The sequence below is a fragment of the Drosophila subpulchrella genome, chromosome 3L, assembly GCF_014743375.2.
Source record: "Drosophila subpulchrella strain 33 F10 #4 breed RU33 chromosome 3L, RU_Dsub_v1.1 Primary Assembly, whole genome shotgun sequence".
Lineage (NCBI taxonomy): Eukaryota > Metazoa > Arthropoda > Insecta > Diptera > Drosophilidae > Drosophila > Drosophila subpulchrella.
Window position 1 is genome coordinate 25,397,201 of NC_050612.1, and position 22,050 is coordinate 25,419,250.

Genomic DNA, 22,050 nt, shown 5'->3' on the forward strand with positions numbered 1-22,050 from the left:
AAATCTGGTTTGCAATTTACAAATTGCGCAAAGGCGGAAGAAAAACAAAGGGAATGCCTTATATTTTATGCAATATGCCACACCGCGTTTTATTAAGCAAATTACGATGAACGAGATGGAGATGGCGGTGTAGATGGGCTTGGGGGAGTCTCGGCAAGTCCTACTTATGACCTTGGCAAACAGCCCAACGCCTCTGTCCTGAGCCATTTGGCAAACAAACAGGCTACACTCTACGCCACTCGCCTCTCATTTTGCCGCTCTTAACGCACATTTTCCTATATAAATTATTAATTTCGCATGCCTGCCTGGGCCATCCCAGTTCCCCCTCTCAAAGGACGAAAGAAAACCGCACGCCTAAGCAGTCGAAGGATCAGAAAAGCGGCAGGAAAGCAAATAAGCAGGAGAGTGAAATGCATTTTGTGCTCCATTAAATAATAAAAGCAAACGTGGCAAAGATAGCGTCTGTCTCGGAGTCCCGAGTCCTGAATCCTGAGTCCTGAGTCCTCTGTGTGTGTACACAATAAAAATCTCACACGAAGCGCATAAAAATAAAGCAAGAGATACCCCAAAGAGGGATTCCCAGTCCAAACCATTGCCACATCCCATCTAATGGCAGAGTCAAAGCCCCCATTGTGATTTTTAAGTTGCTAACCTTTATGGGCAATGGGAGTTCGAGTGCGAGTTCGAGTGTGAGGAGAAAGTGCATAAATAAGTAAACAAATGCCTGTCGCTTAAGATTACATGGCAAATAAGCTGGCGGAGCGGCAGGACAACATTTGAATGTGGAGGCCAGAAGGAAAACCTCGCCGCTTACTTACTTATTCATAGCCAGACCTGGGCGGCAAGTGTGTGTCTTGAGGGGGCATAAAAATCAGCATAAACAGCAATTGTTATGGGCTGCGAATGAAGCCCAGATCAGCTCAGTGCTCACGGCCCACATCTGTTTCACTGAATTGCGGTAATTTCGGGCGCCCAAAGCACACAAATCAATGTTGGAAAATCAGGCAAAGGATTCGAATTGCAGCCTAATGAATTTCCAACTTCCAAAAAACCAAAACCTCTTTCCCTCAGAAATGACAAAGATATTTTTACATTTTAATTTAGCTACGAGAACAACTGGGGGGGTTGGGATGCCAAATGCCGGGTTTCCAAACACCGGGCTTGCAGCCCGTTTGACACGCACGTGTCCTTGCCAATGACAAGGGAAATTTTACAACTTTCAAGTTTAATTTGCCAAGAGTAGCAATCAACCAAGAGCCAGGACTCCTAACAGAGCGGTAAAATGGGGTGGCTGGGCTTAGAGGACCAACCCTTTCGAGCTAATTGCTTGGAAGTTGTTAAATGTAAAAATTAAAATGTATAAAATGTGTATATTTTATATTAAACAGAGGAGGAACTCTGCAACTGTCAGTCACTCACTCGGGGGCCCATTCGTTCATCCAGCCATCCAGTCATTCACTCATTCAGTCATTCATTTATTCAGGCAGAACGTAGCCGGTTTTATGAGGTGTTAAGTGGGCTTAAATTAAAAGTGGGCGTGGGCGGAATGTGACGAAATGTTTGCATATTTATTTAAGTTATGGCAAAAGGCGAGAAGAGCCAGCCACCCGGAGAAACCAGGGGTGGCTCTCCCACTCATTTCAAGGGGGGGCTGCAAACTTGACTTCTGTTTGTTTTCCGTTTGACAAGAAGGGGCCACATGTGCGTGTTATAAATTTATATTTAATAAACTTTCGGATCTCTGCGAGGCTCAAGTGGGTATCAGAGGGAATCAGTGCCAGAGAACTTCTGTTTTAAGGGAAAAGGACGAAGGGCAAAGGGCAAAGGACAAAGGTTAAAGGACAAGGACGAGAAGGTGAAAATGAGGCAAAGTGATAAACAAATGTGTACGAGATTATAATGAACCGAATATAATGTTTCATATAGGGCTTACGGACCAGGGCGTCAGCAGGCGGTTCTCAAGTTCCAATTGTTCTCTGATATCTCAAGGAGATAATCTGATTTCCCTTTCCCCATTTCCCCCTGACTTCTTTGCCTCGCACATTGCACTTTCTCACCGTCTGCACTTATGATTCCGCCCCTTAATTATAAATACACAAAAAACTCCAGCTTTGTTTGCCATCGACACACCCACAAAACCCAAAACTAAGACACCATGTCACAGGACACGTGGCAGCATTTTTAGTAGCAACATCAAATTGCTTATTAAAATAATAACAAGGCCGAGCGGAAAAAATAAGTAAAGTTCAAATGCAGTCAACCCTCAGAGTGGAAAAACTAACCCCAGCAATTACAGATGCGGAAACCAACCCCGATAATGAAGGCCCAAGGCCCAAAAAGAGGGAAACCAGAAATCTTAAAGTTTTAAAGCCCATCATATCTGTGCCACTTTGATCATCAAATCAAGTTGTACGCACTGTAACGTCCTTAATTTTCCCCACTGAGTTGGGTTTTTGTCTCTCGGAAAAGGAACTATTACTGACCCTAGGGACAGGACTAAATGAAATCTAAATTAATACGATTTTCGGGTCGCTACGCTTAGTTCAGCAGCATCGTTCTGCCATATTGACAGCCTCCGAGATCAAAGATGTGTTAGGAACTTGTGCTCGCAAGGAATTTTCGGGGATCCTAAAGTTTGAGGAGGAGGAGGAAAATTGAGACATGGACAGGAACCAATTTCGCTCATATATGAAGACCGGGCAGCAAGGCATGGCAAATAAAATAAATGGCAATGAATGACTGAGCAAATGAATAAATGAGAGAAATTTTTGCTTTGAAATTCAAATTTCAAAAGTTGTCATGACATTGTGTTTATGACATTTAGTTGCTAAGGCCAGAAAGAGATGACGAGCTGCAGAGTTTGAGATAGAAATATATATAGAAGAGGAGAACTGCTGTCAATGCTTCGTTTTTATTTTAATGTTTGGTCAGGGGAGGGGGTTTTCGGAGGGGACTGCATATTTAAAATTGAATATTTGCACGCCTTGAGCATTTCGGATTACAAAGATATACTTCACTTATGCGCACACAAATACACACTCACACACTGGAGAACTGAGCATGTGTGCGTGGGCGTGTCGTGTTGTCATTTGCATGCGCTCAATGCGTTTGTGCTATTTGCACTGCTCAAAGCCATGTTAAGCGGTTTATTTTTTGTGTTGTATGCTAAGCACACAGAGTTTTCTCTGGGAAAATTAAATTTAAAGACCCATGAACAGGGAATGCTGGGGCCGAAGGATCTGGACATAATTCAACAGATCTCTTTACTGGATATGATGGGAATTTACAAATATTATAAAATCAAACTGGATACTTTGAGTACTCCAACACTCCATGTTTTATTTCCATTTCCAATTTAATAAAAACTATGTTCAAATATTTTATATAATATATATATATATATATTATATTATATATTAAAACAATAAGTTAAAAAGCCCAAACTCAATTTCTAAACATTTAAGATACAATTACAATTTAGTACACAATTAAATAATGTTCAAACATACTTTGAATAACTATAATTTCCATAAAACAATTCAAGTAAAGAAAAGTGTGTTCTTTTTCTGAAATAGTTTTCACATCTAACAATAAAAATGTAAAATTCAAAATTAAAGTGTGATTATTTTTGTGCAATTTCCATTTCCCAATCCAGTTGCATTACCGCCTGGGCATTATGCTTTCTTAGCCGCAGTTTCCCTCGAATCCCCGACCACATCCCTTCATCGCACCTCGGGGCAGGGCTTTTAAAATTTAATATGAAATATGAATTCGCCTGATTTCATCAACTGCCGCTGCGGTGATGTGAGTTGCAGTTACACGTACACTATGTGCTCCACAGATACATTTTCAAGTGTACACAGGCGGCCTGCTGAGAAACGTACGCGATTGCTATTTACAAAAACACGCTGCCGTATGCCGCACACGATTTTCCAATTGAACTCACACGTGTACACACAGAGGCGGATACACGGATACAGGGATACAGGGATACGCGGATGCGGAGATACACAGATACACAGATACGAGTCCTGGCGATACGGATACATGCAGTCCTGCGAGTCCTGCGATGCAGTCGTGCATTCAATCGCTGCGTCGTCACCTCGACGAGGAGAGTGCGGACCGCAGGGCGGGCTCCGACTGCCCGAAATCATTTCAAGTTAATAATAAATGGAGCATCATCATCAGACATCAAACCCGTAGAGCAAATATCGAGTATCCTTTTGCTCTGTTTGCCTTTGTATTTGCGTTTGTGTTTGTGCCTGGGCTTGTGTGCTGTTTGCATTGCCATTGATTTATTTTTTTTTTGGCATGGGTTTTTCAATTTGCTGCAACCCGAGCATCGGCGCCTTCCTCATGACATGTAATGAGCTGCCGCTGATGCCACTCCTGCGGCTCCTTGTGCGGCACGAATCAATTAAAATACGTGCCGGGCATTAGGATAGAAGGGGGAAAACCTGATTCCGATTCCGATTCCTGACTTGGCAATATTTCAATCAAATTTTTTGTGAGCCTGTGAAGCTGTCCAAATGGATATTTATGCTTATCATGCTTATGAGGATTTCACATTAGACTGAAAGTCAAGAGGCTGCCAACATGCCAACTCAATTGACAGTTGGCCAAGGCGGGGCACATGGAAAATATGTACATGTTGGGGTGGGCGTTTGGGTCCACACATGTATAAATTTAGGTATATATAGTATATATACTGTCATTCTGTTGACAGGCTAGGTAGCCCACGCTCAGACACTGACACACACTGGCAAATACACATGAGTGCGTGTTTGTTGCCCTTAACAGACATTTTCACAGTTGAGTGCGTTGTTTGGGCCCAGCCTCGCCCCCTTCCCCTTTCCCAGTCCCAACCCACCCACTCGAAGGACCCCTTCTGCTCATCCTTCTCCACGATGCCTTATATAATTTGTAAGCATTTCTAGCGCGCCTGCTGGTATGCAGCAAAAATTCTCCATGTTGCCGTTTCACAAGCTGATGGTTTTTGGATGGGATGTGGACGGGACTTGAGGGATGGGCTGAGCGTTCGTTCGTTCTTCTCGATTGCCCTTAAAGGTATGCGTTCAATGCTGCCCCATCTAAAAACCAAAGCCATTAATTGGGTCATCGCCCCAAAAATACAGGCATTTAAATATCTACAATGACAAACCAGCAAGTGTAGTTCAGGAGTTCATTCCCACGTGGCTTTTAATTAAAGCACGCACCAAATAACTTAAAATAATAATAGCTAAGAGCATTTAAAAAGATACAAAATAATTATTTTTAGTTTTTATGAGGTGATAATAGATTAAAAACTCATTTTTTAAATTTAAAAATTTGAAAATGGCTAAAAAATATAATTTTAAGTGTCTAAAAGTATGCAACAATATATTTTAAGCTCCAAAGAAACAATGAACTTATTCAAAAATACCCCTTTCCTTTATTCCCTGCATACTTTTAGACACCTAAACATAACATTTCAGAGGGATTTTTATCTTTTACAGACCCTTTAACACATTACGCAATCCAAATCGATAATATTAACCCCGCCTGCGATGGCACCGCACTCAAAAGCAACTGACTCGACCGTTTTCAGGCTAATTAGTAATTTTTGGAAGAGGCTCGTCTGCCCACTGAAAGTATTGATTAGCTTTCGCTGGGCATTCCGGCCTGCTAATAAATTACCAAAACTAATGTTTGTCTGACCTGACATTGGGCTCGAAGTTTGGCTAATTAATGGCGAACCTTTCAAAGGGCTACACCTTGTTTCATATTTCGTTTCCTCTCTCGTTTTCGTATTTTTCGAAAGTAAACAAAGTATTTTTGTGAGGCAGGACCGGGCCTAGGTGGTCATTAGCATGCGTTAAAATGGCGTTAAATGTGTAACGGAAACCCGGGAAAGCCAGTGAAAGGACATGCTCTACATGGAGTTTCGCTTTCATTTCCATTTCCATTCCCTTTTTTTATCATATTTGGCGTAATAAAAATGTCATAAATTTCTGGCACTGCCGCGTGTTTTTCTCGTTTTGGCTCGCTTTGTCGGTGTGTGTTAATTTTTTCTAATTGTCCGAAATTTAGATAATTACACGCCATTAATTATTTACATAATAATAACGTTCCTTTGCCTATACTTTCTTCTTTGCGGGACGAACGCGCATTTTACAATTTTGTGGTTGACTTGACTGTGGGCGTGGCCGTACATACATATGTACACGTAGTATATACTTACATATAGATGCCGCGGTGGGGGGCGTAAAATTAAATTTACATAATTTATGACTTGCTCAGCAATGTTCATGGGCGTTGTGTTGCATAATTTTAGGCATTTTTGTTTATTGCGGCGTAAAATTTGAATTATGAATCAGGAATAGCTCTCGCCCCCTCCAAAATACCAACTGCTTCCGTGCAAGGGTTACATTCTGAGGTTATTAGTAATTTATTTGCATATTTTGTGTCAGCCAAAAAAGGGTGGGGCGACCACCGGCTGATGGACAGGAGCAGGAACTCAAGTGTCATACGACAGTCAAGTGTCGTGTCTTGAATGAAATACGCTGTGAGTTGGGAAACAGGTGTGGTGTGGGTTTTTTAAAGATAAAACTTAAAGATTTATTAAACGATTTGTGCTCTTTGTTTCTTATTCTTCGACCACTTATTAACAGCTTTCTGTGTCTGGCCCACTGGATAATATATGAACCAATAAATGCCACAACTTTAATTGCCACTTGCTAATTGCAAACTCCCACCAAGGGAAAGCCCTGCAACAGCCATTATATGGTCTACCCATATTTCATACATCGGGATACATAAAGAATATAGATATTTTCCATTGAACGTGGCTCAGGCCAGGCCAGACAGCATAAAAAGTGGAAGAAGCAGCCACTGATTAGTATCAAAGGAATGGGTGATGGGGAATGGGAGTTGGGAGCCTGGGAGCCTGGGAGCAGGATCACGAAGGATGATACAGTTGCGGTTGTTCAGATGGTTGGATGGTTATGGCTGCTTGCCCTCCAGCTGGAGCTGAATCTCTGTGGCTGAGCAGGCAGTGAAAAACTTTTGATTAAGCTGCAGTTATGGCAGGTTGTTAGAGCGGAGAGTAGCTGCTCTACAAGCTTTTGTTTTCCTAGCCAGCTCGTTAGTTTGTTTTGCTTTTACCTCCAGCTGGTGGATTGTGGGTTCTGCATTCTGGATTCTGGAACAACCTCTTTTTCGCCCACTCCGCACACATGACAGATGCTTGAGGCAACATTGTCTACTTTTAGGTGCTTTGCCAGTGACAAATTTCTCCAAAGGGAGATAGAGGCAGAGATAGAGAGAAAGTATCTGTGTCCACAAGCAGCAGCTCGAAAAAACTTTTGCATAAAACTTTGATGATTTTTGTTAGAAAAGAAGCGAACCGAGCGGCGTTTTCAATAAGCAAACCTATGAAACCACCAGCACCACAGCCAGCTTACCCTCAAGCTAACCCCATAAAATATTACTTTTCTATCAACAAAAGTTGCAGGGGCCACTCAATTCGAAACCATTTTCCAAACTATCATCATCATCGAGTGGAGAAAGCATCATAAAAATCGCTCTTCATGTGCGCTCAGTGGAGAAAGGCGGATGGAGAAAGGCGAAAGGACCGTCCGCCATAACAAAGCCATAAAACGTAGTTTTAATTGCATTTTCGTTGTTCCGTTTTATGTAGTTCGACCAGTGAAATGCATAAAAACAACAACACACCACTGACCAAAGCGTTCTGAAAGCTCTTTCTCCGGCTTTTTGTGCTCTGGGTGGTTCAATCCGCCGCATTCTAATTGCAAAGGCTAGTGGTATGGGATGGTATAGTATGCACATAGAAAAACATTGATCGGATATGATGAACATTTTTTTTTAATTCAGTTTCAATTCTTTGTACGTAGGGGGTCTCTTTTGCGATTTTAAAGAATTTTCAAGAACAGGAAATCTAAGAAATACCATTTCTCAATATCAATATCATTTCTCAAATCATTGGTAATAAAATTACCATGGGAATATAGAGTTAATCCTTATCTCTGTTTTTTCGGAGATCTGTAAATCCATTCTGTTACATTTCTCAATGTCAGTTTAACATTATTTATATTACATTCGATCCGTACCTGTTTTTTTTCTGTGTAGAGTTGTGTGGGGATTTTAGGAAGGCACTTACGGCTTGACTGGATCTCTGGATCTCTGGCGCTGTCTCTCTGCGTATTTCGCTTTGCTCACTTAGCGCTGGGGCATCATAAACTAACGCAGTTTATGGGTCCATGCACCCAGGGCAGCCACCCAAAGTGGGGAGGGCCCACAGAGCACTTGGCCAAGTTGGCACTTTCAGGCATTGGCATTGCATATGCGTAGGCGGCGACACTGCGGCTAGTCTCGACCCTCGGCCCCTCGGCCCCTCGACCTCTCGACCCCTCGAACTCGTCATGCTCGACTTGCTGGGGCGCTAAAATTTGCGGTTTAACGTTGCCACTGGCGCCTGTCGACTCTCCACTGTCGACTGCAACATCTTTGCCACCCAAAAGCCACCCAGAACGACACTTTGTCATAAGCAATTGTGAAGGCTAATTGTGTCGAGGCAGGCATCTTTTGATTCCCACCACCCTCCCAAAAAAGAAGGGAGAAAGAGAGAACCAGATTTAATTAACATTTTGACTCTCAAAGGCTTCGGCTTTTGGCAACATTTAAATTTCAAATTATGTGCGCTAATTACGCGGCCAAAAAAAGGAGCAGAGTGTAGAAGCCCTTTCTGGCTCTAATAATTAGCCAGACTTTTGTGCAGAGTCAGAGATGCCTTAGAAGGCAGTCCGAGCAGCCAGAGAACAAGTTAAATTTTCAGAAATTTCCACGAATTTTGCAGCATTTTTTTTCTGGCTCCTCATAAATGGCCAGAAGTTCATTAGCCAAGGGAAAAGCAGACCAGGCCCAATCAATATGTAGGTATATGTGCATGCAGGCTGCACTGATTTCGCCAGCCAATTGATGTGGCAGCCAGCTGCGGGCTTCCACAGCATTGATAAAGCCTTCACAAAAAATGTAAAAAAAAATCAAAGTCGGTTGTCGAATGCCCAGAGAATCGATAGTGCTCGTCAGAGGGCACAACCTGCATTTAGCTTAGCTCCCTTTGCCTTTGAGATGCCAAGCTCAAGTTGAGCTGAAAACATTTTCCAATTTATTAAACCGCGCCACATCAATCATTCATCAGCAGGAGCACAAGGACGAGCATCCTGAAGCATCCCTCTCTCTAAATGAACATTTTTCGGTTAAACATTGGTTTAAATTCTGCGGCGTCACCACGGATCCCCTTTTCCTTTCCCCGCTGTCAACAACATGGCGCATAAAATCAACAAGGCTTCAGTTCATCGACCACTTAATTTATCCAGCTGAGCTTTGAGCAAAGGCAAAAGCGCATTTGTGTGTTGTCTGGCCAAGAGGAGTGATGGTAACTCCGGCATTCCCCTGGTCAGACAGAGAAATGCACTTAATTGCCGTTTGGCCGTGTTTAGCGGACCCCCAGTTGCAGTTGCCATTAACAAAAAAAAAAAAAACCATCGCAGCACAGGGCCTCCTCTCATTCATTATGCATTAATGTAAATACGGTAAATGTTGTCCAATCATTAACATAATTGAATTACAAACAAGGGAGCCCCCAAAAACTCGGCTCCATGCGCGTGCATAAATCGCAATTTTAATTACTCGCCTCTGACTAATGGATTGTTCCGAAAAAAAAGCACACGAAACGAATCCGCTAGCGAACTACACCATTAAATATTTCATAATACACAGAGGCCCTTCGTCCTCGCCCACCCACTCACGGTTATATAAAGCAATTGAATTTTGCAGTTAAAAGCTTCAATCATTTTCAATTGCCGCAAACTAATGGCTGATTATAAAATATTCATGCGACAAGCGGCAGGCGATGAGACGACAGACTTCCATGCGGTTCCACGTGGCTAATGACAGGGACTCGAGCCCAGGACCACTGGTGATGAGCCAATCTAAGGCCAGGAAACAAAGGGGCGTGCCAGGAGCCGCCCCTTTTGGCACTGCCTCGGTGTGTGTGTGTGTGGTGCAAATAAATTACACCTGGGAGCGAGATATATAGAAAGGGTCTCACCTTCTGGCTGATTATTGATTTGCTCGGGTTTCTGCGGTTTTTGGGGGGTGGCCAACCAACCAACCAACCAACCATCCGACCAACCTACCAACCCATCCGAACATTCCGTATAAAGCCCTCAATTAAGTTTTATTTTAATGCATTTCATTTGAACGTCTTTTAATGGGATTTTTCGTGCTCTGGCACGGGCATATTACTCATTTGCCATAAACCAAAAGGTGACCACAACACGTAGCCGTCCCAGAACCATATCCACCCTACTTTGAGGCCCAATACCATTCTGATTCCCATTCCCATTCCCAACTCCGATCCCAGATGAGCAGAGAGAGAGAGGACGTTAAGTGTTGGCTGGCCAGAATCGACATGGGTCGCTTGGGTGAGATTTAAGCTTTAATGATGCATGAAGCGGCACAGGATGTGGCTGCCCAGTCGTGGGTAAAAGGCAATGAGCGCAAATGTGCAGGATCGGGATCAAAAGGACGAGGACGGGGCGACAGGAGATGGGCTTGCATATTGAGTGGCATTTAAATGCTTGAAAATGCTTCGCTGGCCAAATGTGTTTTGGGAGAGGTGTTTATGAAGAGGTCCTCCTCTCGACCGCCAACGAAAGTTGATTGAATTTGAGGGGGCCAGTGCCAACCACCATGATTTAATGGACTTGCCAGCTAACACCGTTAACGCAAAATCTCTTTATACACAGGGAAAAATATGGATACGATATGATGATCATTTATATAAAACTAGCTAGGATTTCTTTCAGAGAGTTTCGAATATTCCTTTCTCGTTCTTCTCATTCCAAAATTATTTTAGGGTGCTTTCTCGTATTTTCCCATATTTTTCGATTTGAGAGAAAAAATCCAAGACATGCCACTTCTCAATATCAAGATTACATTATTCAGTGGTTAACACATTACTTCATAAGCTACCATGCGAATATCAATTGATCCCTATGTGTTTTTTTCCTGTGCATACATGTAATAATTTTCTCTCTTTTTTGTCTTTGCAGATGAACCGTGCTTTACAGCTGAAGCCAGCTGAAAATGAAAGTCGCAGCGGTAAGTAATCACCTGCCATATTCATGTTTGTACCCCCACCGTAGAATTCTCGACTCCCCGCCAGAAAATCAATTTGTGAGTCTCCATAGGTGACCCAAAACAAATAATTACGAAAAACTTGACCCGTCTTCTTCGTCTTCTTTTGGGGGAAAGTTTTTGTGCCAAAGCACTCAGCCGGAAAGTGCAGAGCCAGCCAAAGTTTTTCCCACTCACCCCTAAAACATGCCCATGCTATTTTCAACACCTACAACACACGTCAGCAAAAATTACGGGCGCACTTCGATAAACTGTCAAAACTGTCTGCAAAAATTTGACATTTCACAAAAAAAAAAATAAGGAGAGCAAGAAAAAAAAACCAAAGCGAACCTCGAAAAAATACTTTGGAAAAGGTAGAGAAAATGGGAAAAGCGTATAGCAAAACAACGTTGAACTGTCAATGGCAGTCAGCAGGGGGTTGGGTTCGGGGGTGGTGGAAATGGAAAAAGAAGAGCGGGCAGGCCTCGCTGGCCAGGGCGCCATATTGTTTTTACTGGGCCCCTCACACAGTTGTCGAGCTTCACGCTTGTTTGTGACAGCCCATCGAGCCAAGTCCCCTCGATTCGCCCCCCCCCCAAACCCCTCGAAGGGCAGAAAAAGAATGATAAAGATTTGCATAATTTACACAGCACTTCAACTTTGTTTTTTGGGTCAGGCCACGGCCCGAGTAGTTGTTGCTTTGATAAACTTATTGACAGGCTCATTATGCAGCAGCTTCAAAGTAATTTCAATATTTGCCACCCGCTGTGTGGGCGGGCAGCCCTCGATATCACCCGCCCCCACAGAACCCACAGAATTCGCTCGCCCCGACTGAAAAAGGTACAATCGCACAAAAGTATGCTACAAATTTCGCAATCATCGCAGGATGCCTGTGGGGCTGAATTGGACCGAAAGTCAGTGCACTCCGCAATCTTTTAAGACATTTTGCAGCTGGCAGCGCTTATCACAGAATGGCAGCGCCCGAAAATGTCCATTGCACAAATTGCTAGTGCACACACACACACACACACACACATACATATACAAGAGGTCCTGGCAGGACTTCGACTTCGGGGGGGGGGGGGGGGGGAGGGTTTTAGAAGCCATTGCTCATAACAGTCGCTGTCGCTGGTGGTGCAAAAAACCTTGACAAAGTTGATGTGTCAAATCAGCAGCGAGCGCAGGACCCTCCTCCGGATGACCTTTAAACTTTGGCAAAGGACATGAAAGCACTAATCGTTACGTTGCTCCCTTTATTCATCCGTTTCTTCTTCTTTGGCTGCTTCGATTTGGCTCTGCCTTCCTCGCTTTCTCCTTTCTCGCCAGCAACAATTTAAACTTTTCTAATCCGCTGGGGATTGGGAACTTGAAGCAACTCTCGACTCAGCTCAGCTCAACTTGCCGGCAATCTGTCCGCACAATTGTGGACCTGGTCCAAAGGACTGAGGCTCGCATCTCGCATCTCTTGGACTTGGACTTGGAGTCCTAGAGCCCACCAAACCATCAGCGACGCAATCAAGTCGACATTTTTGTTTGTTACTTTGTTTGCTGCCTCTCTGTTGGAACAAATTTCTAAGAAATTAAAGCGCTAAACTTTTTGGGCCGCTATCAGCAGAGCACTTGGCAACTCGGCACCGAGTCCTGCGACTTTTGACTTGTCCCATTTGTGTTAGTGTGTGTGTGTGTGTTGTGGGGGAGCAAGGATCTTTGGCTTTGGCCCCTTGGCTTAGGCCAAAATGCAATTAGACAAGGACAAGTTTAATTGCCGGTCTCGAGCAGGCCGGCTGCTGCAAGTTTTCACCCGCTGACATTTGCATTTTTCAGCCGCCGCACAAAGAAATCTAATTTATTTAAACTCAAATCAAGCATGAAATGTTGGGGCTAAAAACTGTCAGATGAATGGGGTTGAGAGGTATATGAATACATTTATTAGTGTTGACAAGTGCCGGAGGAAAAGTGATTTAAAAGGGTTTCGTGCCTGCTAACTTCATCAATTTTAACTTACTGAGGCAGGCATTGTTGACATGTCTGGGCTTTGACCAACGGCAACCCAACCCCAAAAAACCAAGCCCAAATCCCAAACCAACCAGAACTCGAGTACAATTTGTTGCCTTTGTCTTTCATCTGGTGTCCTGAGTCTGGAGTCCTGAGTCCTTCGTCCTGAGTCCTTCGTCCCGAGAACGTTTGTCGCATTTGCAATCTACTGTGCCATATCTAAGTCTGATGACTTTTGTTTCATTGGCAAACACACACATGTCCTTGCTTAGTTATTTATCTTGATATTCCACCCACACACAGACGCAGATACACACACTAACACACCATGCTTCATCATTATCAAACTGCCCCCTTAACCCCCCTTTACGCGTAATTTGTACTTGTCTAACACGTAATGATGTCACGTAAATTGCATACGTTCGCTTACGTTTACGTTGACGTGTTACGTTTGCCAGAGAGAGCGACTTAAAGTCAAATTAATATCACTCATACGACCCGTGAGCGCAAAGAATCTGCCTTTAGCCGGGCAAAGGCAAACATAAATTGTGAAATCCTTGCCATTTCCTGCTGCCTCTGCAAGGACGACGCACAGATTTATGCTTCTAACTACGCATTAATTTCCTTACCTTTATCCTTGACTCCTTGTCACACGTCAGTAAATCAGCTGCTCCGCTCCACTTCCACCTGGGGCACTTCCCGTCTCGCCTCATCCATCATACTTATAAATATTCATTTCCTCCTGCGGTGCTGCAGGGGGGGCTTTTGCGGGGTAGCGATTGCGAAAGATTAAAAATCAACTCCATAAAAATTTCCACGCATCCCTCACCTCAGATGATAAATGACAGTCGAAAATTAACAGAGAAAAAGATAGAAAAAACCCAACATCGAAGAAGGAAAATTAAAGGACTTCCGTATATGTAGACCGCATATGTGTATGCATGAAAAACCCTCGGTAAAGGCAAACTTTCTGGAGAGCTCATTATAGACAACGTCTGATCAAATTGAAAAGCAATGAGCTATGAAACAGAAACCCCTTCCCTTGCTAATAAGCAGGCTGCAAAAAGTTTTAGGGCCGCAAACTAATAATAATAATAATACGCAGCGTTGGCCGCCCCTTCAACCTCGAAAAAACAAACTTTTCTCATTTCGTTTGCTGCCATTCACTTTACCCAGCCCCCCAATTCTTACGCCTGATTACGCATTTGAATTGTATTTTCCCACTTTGTGGGAATTCTTGGCCCAAAAAGTCTATATCCTTTTGACCATAAAGAAGACAACGACACTTTCTTTCTCTACCTGCCTTGACGGCCCTATTAGTGTCAACATTTTTATGGCAGCCCTGGCAATTTGATTAGCGCAAATAAAGAGCGACAAATTCAATTGAATTTGTAATATAGATTGACTGCCAATGATGATTGGCTTCAGCTGCGACCGCGACTGCCTCTTTTTATCTGTCCCACATGCGTTTTTCCCCACTTCTCGGCGTTTTTTTTTTGTGGGGTGCAAATTAAAAGGACGGATATTCGCCACTAAGCCCCAAATAACAAAGCCTCCGAGCCCAGACAAAAGGCATAAATAAAGCCAAGGCAGCATCTACGCCTAAAAGCAGACATCAATTTCTGCCTTTCTGCGTTTTTCTTCTCGCCTTTCTCCTCTCTTTTTCCACTCCCCTCTGCGTTTCCTTTCTCCGGCGGAGGAGCTCAATTCTTTAATCAGCTTAAATTCACACGTACCAAAAGCGACGCACAGCCATTGATTGGAGGCTTACCCTCCTCGCAGGACTTCCTTCCCCTCGCTTTTTTTTTTCGTCCTGCGGCTGAGACTGCGTCGCTTTTATCAAAGCCAGTTCAAAGGCTCGTATGTGTATTTAGGCTTTTATTGTTTTTGACCTTTTTTCCCCGAGCAGACGAAATAAAAATCGATTTTTTTCGCACTCACTTTCGCACTGACAACTCACGCACAAAACTGGCTCGGGGACGAGATGGAAAAGCGAAGGAAAGGAAAGGAAAAGCCAGCTCAAATAAAAGTAAATCACAAGCATCGCTGCCGGCAGCATTCGCAAGTTCAAATAAGCGATAATAAGTATTTATGGGCGGGGCAAACAGATTCGGTTGCCTATATATAGAAAGTACTATACACATAGAGGGCCCAGAAACAGCCTGCTAAATGCGTTTTAATGTTTTTTAAACTTTTACTTCGGTCTCGCTGTTAAATATTTGAGTATACTTTTAGGCCATTTCAATGGCCATATAGTTTCCTTTTCATTTTCCCTTCGACAGTTTTCCTCGGCCATTCTGCGCATCATTTTTCTTCGTTGCTTGATTTTGTTTTTACGAGCGACTGAAGCCTGTCAATTGGCTGAATGCCTCGTAAAAATGCCAGAGGCCTACAAGGAAACTTCCCCATTCCATTTTCCCGTCGAAGGGAATACGAAACGGGGCCAGAAAAAAGAAGAAAACGATTTGTTATGTTTTCGTTTTCCCAGCGCAGCGCCAACAGGAAACGGAAAAGCTCACGAAGACCACGCTCTCTGTTTTGTTTTTAGTTTGTTATTCTGCTATTTTGTTATTTTGTTTTCCTTGGGCCGCTTAGGCCTGCCAAATGTCATCATTAGCGTTTCAATTGCCATTTTAGTCCGTGACACTTGAAGCATTTGCATAAAATACCAAAAGTCAAGTTTGTTGACGTAGACGTTTTTGATGGGAAGAAGCCGGCTGATGATTACCTTTGACAGGAGACTGAAAGGCAGTGATGAAATAGCCCAGGGAAATGGGCTCTAAAAGGTTACAGTGCGTGATTTTTCCAAGCCTTAGAAGGTTTTCCAACTGAAAAAGGTTTAAATCCAAAAATATGTTGAGTAAATTTTGAGTATCCCAGCTTTATAGATAAATATAATATCATATTCCAGAAAAATTAGTGAATTTCAAATGTAGAAAATATTTCTTTAGGTTTAGTATAATAATATAATATAATAAAATATTTAAAATGGTGTTGTTGATGCTTAACTAAATATATAATATAACATTAATGTATTTTTTACATTATGTGACCCAACAGATCAAAAACTAAGGCTTACTCGAGATAATTATTTCATTTAAAGAGCTCTATTTAGAAGGTCTCTTAGGGAATTCAGTTGAATTGTGTCCCCCGTTTCCTCTTCCCCATCCAATTTATGAGCCATTCCGCCTTATTGAATAGAGTTGACGCGGCTTAGCCACGATTAGGGTCCTTTTGGCCTTCCTTTCAGTCAGGTGGTGTCCCCGCTGGACACCACACACAAAAACATTTCTCTTTTCGGCCGATCTTATCGGTGCGGCAATTGTCTGACGCTTTTTGCCCTGGCTTTCTGCTTTTTGGGGTGTCTTCATTTTTGTTTTGGCCAAGAGCCAATGATAAGCGACACGCAAACGCGACACTTTCGTGTGATGATATTATAGGGGGGGGGCATGGGGCCAGAAAGGTGAAATTGTGACCGCAATCAATAGACTTAGATGAGTTCGGGTGGCCGGCGGGGTCAGCGGGGCGTATGTGTAATATAAAAAGTAATTATTTCTTATGCAATATGGGCGAGCGGTCTGGATAAACATCTGGAACAGCATTTTATTGCCGTGGAGCCGGCGGGACGCAAACGGAAGATGGAGGCGCATTGTTTTTAATTGTTTGTCGTGGCAGAGTTGCCAGGCTTCTTTTTGCAACACAGAAAATGCAATATAGATCGTAATCTTAATTGCATTTAGAGTGCCCCGCATTGTAGGTTAATAATCATAAATGTTATGGTAATAGTTACGAGTGCTGGGTTGGCTTAGTGGGGGGGGGGGGGGGGGGAGTATATATTGTACCTGGGGGCGTGGCAGGTGCAGGACGTTTCAGTTACAGTTTGTTGTGGTGGCAACAATGTGAGAGTAGGTAACTTATTTAAGGCTTAAAAGGGGAAGTTAAAAGTAATTGATTTATTATTATGGCTTGAATTTATACGTTTTCCCCTAAAGAACTGATTTTCAGCACAGATAAAATATTTAACTGACTTAAAAGAGTCAAGTTTCTTGCTTAGCTCTGACCAATCTTATTTCCCATGTTCTTTTTCAAATCCTGGACCAGCTTCCTTCTCAGAATCCGAATTCCTCCTTACTTTGGCGTGATATAGAGTGATTGACCTAGCTCAGGGCTATTTCTGTTTATGGTTAGGGGTAGAAAAAAAACAAAGAAAGCAGGACAAACCAAGGAATATAAGCTGCACATACTTTAAATGCATTTGTCGGGAGGAGCAGAGTCCTATAGAATCATGCACATGACTTTGAAGCGACTTTGAGCAGGGCAACTCTGTGGCCAAAGGGACAGGCGCAGGACACGTGAGGAACATTAATCTTTTCTGCACCACCGGCAAGTCAAGACAGTCGCCGCTCCTTGCAGTTATCCCTGCTTAATGAGCTGTGGCTCTCTGACGGGGCATTAAAAATTATGAAAAGATGGGCAACACACAAAAAAAATGCATTTAAAATGCAATAATAAAAATGATAATGGCATTATAATAATAAACAGACAGGGCAGCTTTGGCATTTTGAAACAATGGCCATTGAAGGCAGCAGAGCGCATTTGATGACAGCAAGTATGCTACATTACTTGCAGCTCGTTAATTTTTATAGATTTTCCCTCTGTCCTCCTGCTGCTGCCTTAATATAAAATGTTGTTAGAACGCCACCTACGCCCCAATATTGATTTCACCTAAATTAACACACGCCGAGAAAACTTGTCGCCAGACTGGAAGCAAACAAAATTCGCCCGAAAAACTTGTATCACCCCTGTTGCGGTGGACGGGTGTCCCCCGTTGTTATTTTTATGAGACTTTTCATATTATTTTACTTTTTGGCTTCTCTGACTCTTACTCTTGGCCTTAATGTGCCAAAATTTCCACGCAAACACCCTGCCACCCGCCGCTCAGCCATCAGCCAACTGGCCAAAACATGTCTTTGCTTTCTGCCAGCAGCGTCTTCTATTAACTTATCAAGATTTGTAAAGTATATGAGCCGTATATATACATGTACATAGAAGTGGAGTGCGGTGGGGCAAGGAACGCATAAAACTGCTATCTGTCTCCTTTACACGTCCCCCGACTGGCAATGTTTCGAAGATATGGCCAAATGGCGTGTTGGCAGGCCACAAGGAGCTGTGGTCGGTTAATACATTAGAGCCAGAGTTGCACAGGATATGGAAATTATTGGGGCCACCCCGCACTGCCCACTTCCCATCGAGGAACCCGATCTCACGTACGTGTCACAAAAACTATGCAACAATATTCGCCAGGGACTGCTTTGAGCCAAGTCTCTCGTCATCGGTCAAGAGTAAATGCACTTGCAACTGCATCAGCACGGCACATCAATGGCCTGACGGATAAGGGAGCTGGACTCTAGACTACATGGCCCAGGGGATGCACTGAAAGAAATCTATAAAATGATTGTAGATTGGAGAAATTCGGATTTAAGTATCTTAAGATTTAGTTACTTGCTATATTAATTGCAATTCCTACTAGTTGGATCACATGTAACATTCATTCTTAGCTTCCAATTTCCAGTGATACTTGATAAGTTCGAGATTTCATAACATTTTTAAAAAGTTGAATTCCTTGGGATTTTAAATCAATAACAGCTTAGAAAAACTTAATTTATTTCAGTCCAAGTTTTTCTGAATGGAGTTATCATTTCAGGAAATGTTACATGAGCAATTCTATGTTGTATATTTTATGGTGTATCTACTTACCTTATTTAAGTAACAATTTATTATTTTGATTTATGATAAAGAATTTTGGTAGAAGATATAATGCAATTAAAGTACTACTTTAGGAAGTATTTGTATTTACAATCAATAATACCTTATATTTGTAGTTACATAATTTTGAAGGAATTTATTTTTTGTCAAGTGCAATCCCAGTTCAGATTCCTGACTGACGACCCATTGCTCTGCTGTTGTTTTCGTCTAGCGTTGATTTTACGTTAGATGTGTGTGTTTGTTTTGTTTAGGGGATACCGGATGGGGGATGTGGAGATGGAGGTTCGGCTCCTGCTAACTAACTCGACTCGGCTGGCAGGACGCTTAAGCCTTCAATAACAGGAGCCGGCAGCAACTAAACTTTTTAGCCTTTTTGTTATGGCGCAGGATCAGGAGAGCGTGGCCAGGACCAGAAGCGAAAAACAACAAGCAGCCAGAAGAATTTATATGATAAGCGTAGGACAGGCAAAGCGTTTCGGGGTCCGTCACTGTGAACTCCGGGGTCGTCCTGCATTTGGTCCTATTCCTGTTTCTGGACCCTCCACGGGAGACTCCTTTCAGCAAGAGTGGGGAATCACGAAATATGACAGCGGCAGGAGGCCTTTTGTTCTCCTCCTCGGCAGACAAACAACATCAAAAATAACAACAGCCAACAACAACTATAAGTCCAATATGTACGCTTTAAGCATAGCATATTAGTTTGTTCTAGAGGGCGGCTTTTTGGGGAGGGGGGTCTCTGAAAACTGAAAAAGAGGATTTCCAAATAGCCAGCAGAGTCCTGAATCCTGAGTCCTGAGCCTGATGTAGTTTGTTGTGTGAAGACAACAACAACCAGGGCCATGGCAAATATTGTTTGTAAAGCCAAATGCATGCAGGATCTGCAGGATAATGGGAGGAGTGGAGGAGTGGAGGAGGACCAGGGCCAGCAGGACCAACAAAGGCTTCATCGTGCGGGTCAGCGAGCTCCGCTGCATGACTTGCTGCACTGCATAGATGGATGGATGGATGGATGGATGGATGGATAGATGGATGGCCGGCTGAATGGATGACTTGCCAGCCCACCCTCCAAATAGATGGTTATATAGATGGCCGTATGACTCGATGACTATGTTTTGTTGCCGGCCGGCCACATTTGCCCCGGGCAAATATCCCCATCCAGGACCCAACGAAAACAACAACAGGCGATTTGTAGGAGTAAGTGCATTGCTACCGAGTGGATTGCAGAGCTTTAAGTTTACTTTTGCATAGCAAACAAGCGGAATGCCAACGGGCGGTTCGATTAGCCCACCTTATCAGCTCATTTCGTAAGGATCCAAGGATCTCGGTGCCACCTGACCAGGCGAAAAACTTATTTGATGAACGCCCGTAGTTTGCCCTCTTCCTCCTTTAACTTTGGCTATAACTTGCAATTTGTGCCAAGCAATTATGAGTTTTCTTCAAAACAGTTTTCATCTTCTGGCCGGATATAATGTTGCCAGGACGAGTCGAGTCCTTTTCTGTGTGCATTGTTTTTAATGTTCTCTGGCAGAGCAAATGTAATGCAATATAAAACAAAAAAAAAAGAGGAAAAAGGACGAGAGGAAAAAATGAGCAAAAGGCATTAAAAGGAAATGCTCACTTTCAAGTTGTTTGTCTCTCTGTTTCCCCAACCCCCTTCCCAACCGCCCTTTGCGCACACAATTGTCGAGCAGAGTCCTGCGTCCTGCGACGAGTCCTGCTTTTCGTCCTCATTCTCGTTCTCGTCCTGTTCTATCTTGTTTGCCTCGAGTTGCACATTTTCTTGTTGCACTGTTTGACGTAATTATAATTGAAGTGAAGTCATGAACGAGTTTCAGTTTCTGTCTGGCTTTCTGCCTTTCCCAGGCCATAATGAGCATGTTAACAGGCAGACAATGGCACTCAAATGCGAGTGTGGTCTGAGCCATAAGCTTCATCATAATTTTATTACCCTTCTGTGCAGCGCGAGGGACCGTTTGAATGTCGTTTCAAAGTCAAACGCAAACGCAAAGTCGTCTTCGCCGCCTGCCAACTTTCAATTAAACTAGCTCACATATATATTTTCAACGAGCAGCCAATAAAATGTAATTTTTATGGCAAGTACTGGATGGTGACCTTTTTATCTACCATATACCCCATAACCATCGATCATTTATTTATTAATTGCCGAACGCATCTTCACTTTCATTCGATTAAGTTTCTGACATTTTCAAGGGGCTCAAGTACAAGCACATATTTTTTTTTACTCATTATCCTAGTACTTTTTTTTTACTATCAGACAATGTGACGTTCTCGTCCTTCGTAGCTGACTAACGTTATCCTTCATCTCGGCGGGGCATTATCCAGTTTTTGTAATTAAAAACATGCGCGTTTCGCTCGCTTATTTGATGGACTCCTCCTCACTGACTGACTAAATGGCAAATTTCATTACGCTGATGAGTTTATAGTGCTGCCAGCTTGTCTCTCGGCCAGAAATGATGGCCAACCCCCAGTCCTTGGCAACAGTTGTGCTTTATAACCACCAGGCATTTGGCTAATTATTATTTGGTATTTAGTTTTCGAAGACCCATTCGATTGGCCCAACAGCTGTTGCCACTCGAAAATTGTCTCCTTTATGAAAGAGAACCGAAGCCGAATCCATTTTACCAACTCATCCCCAGAAAAGGACATGTGGGTGGGTTTTTCCCCGAAAGTGACATAAATATGCAAGTAAGCTCCTTAAAACGGCTCCTGCTCGTTGGCCAGCCCGAAGCGAACTGTGAAAACTTATTAAAATTACACAGGAAGAGTGGATGGCAGGACTCGGACTCAGGACTCAGGACCCTCCCTTTAAGCCCGTTCTGCATAAGCAATGAGCCCCACTGGAAAACAGACGATAAATTTCTGCCCAAGAGTTACGTCTGCTGGCAATAATTGCAACTGTATTTTAAAAGAATTATGCACGTGCAATTAAATAAAGCGACAGCGCTTGAAAGTGTGCAACGGATAATGCAATAATAACAACAATAAATGCTGCTTTTAGGGTGGACCAACCACTGACAGTTATTGTTGTGTATTTAACTGTGGGCGCCTGCCATCGGGCAGCGCATGCAAATTAACTTTCAATTTCCT

The 22,050-nt window shown here is 43.1% G+C and overlaps 1 protein-coding gene across 41 annotated transcripts in view; it reads left to right on the top strand.

Moving 5' to 3' along the window:
- LOC119553043 (CUGBP Elav-like family member 4) overlaps nt 1-22,050 on the top strand; it is a 279,958-nt gene that overhangs the window by 167,330 nt on the left and 90,578 nt on the right. For all 41 annotated transcript variants that reach the window (XM_037863108.1, XM_037863109.1, XM_037863115.1 and 38 more), the window contains one exon: nt 11,118-11,166. In XM_037863108.1, coding sequence (XP_037719036.1) covers nt 11,118-11,166 — 49 coding nt within the window. The remainder of the gene's footprint in view (nt 1-11,117; nt 11,167-22,050) is intronic.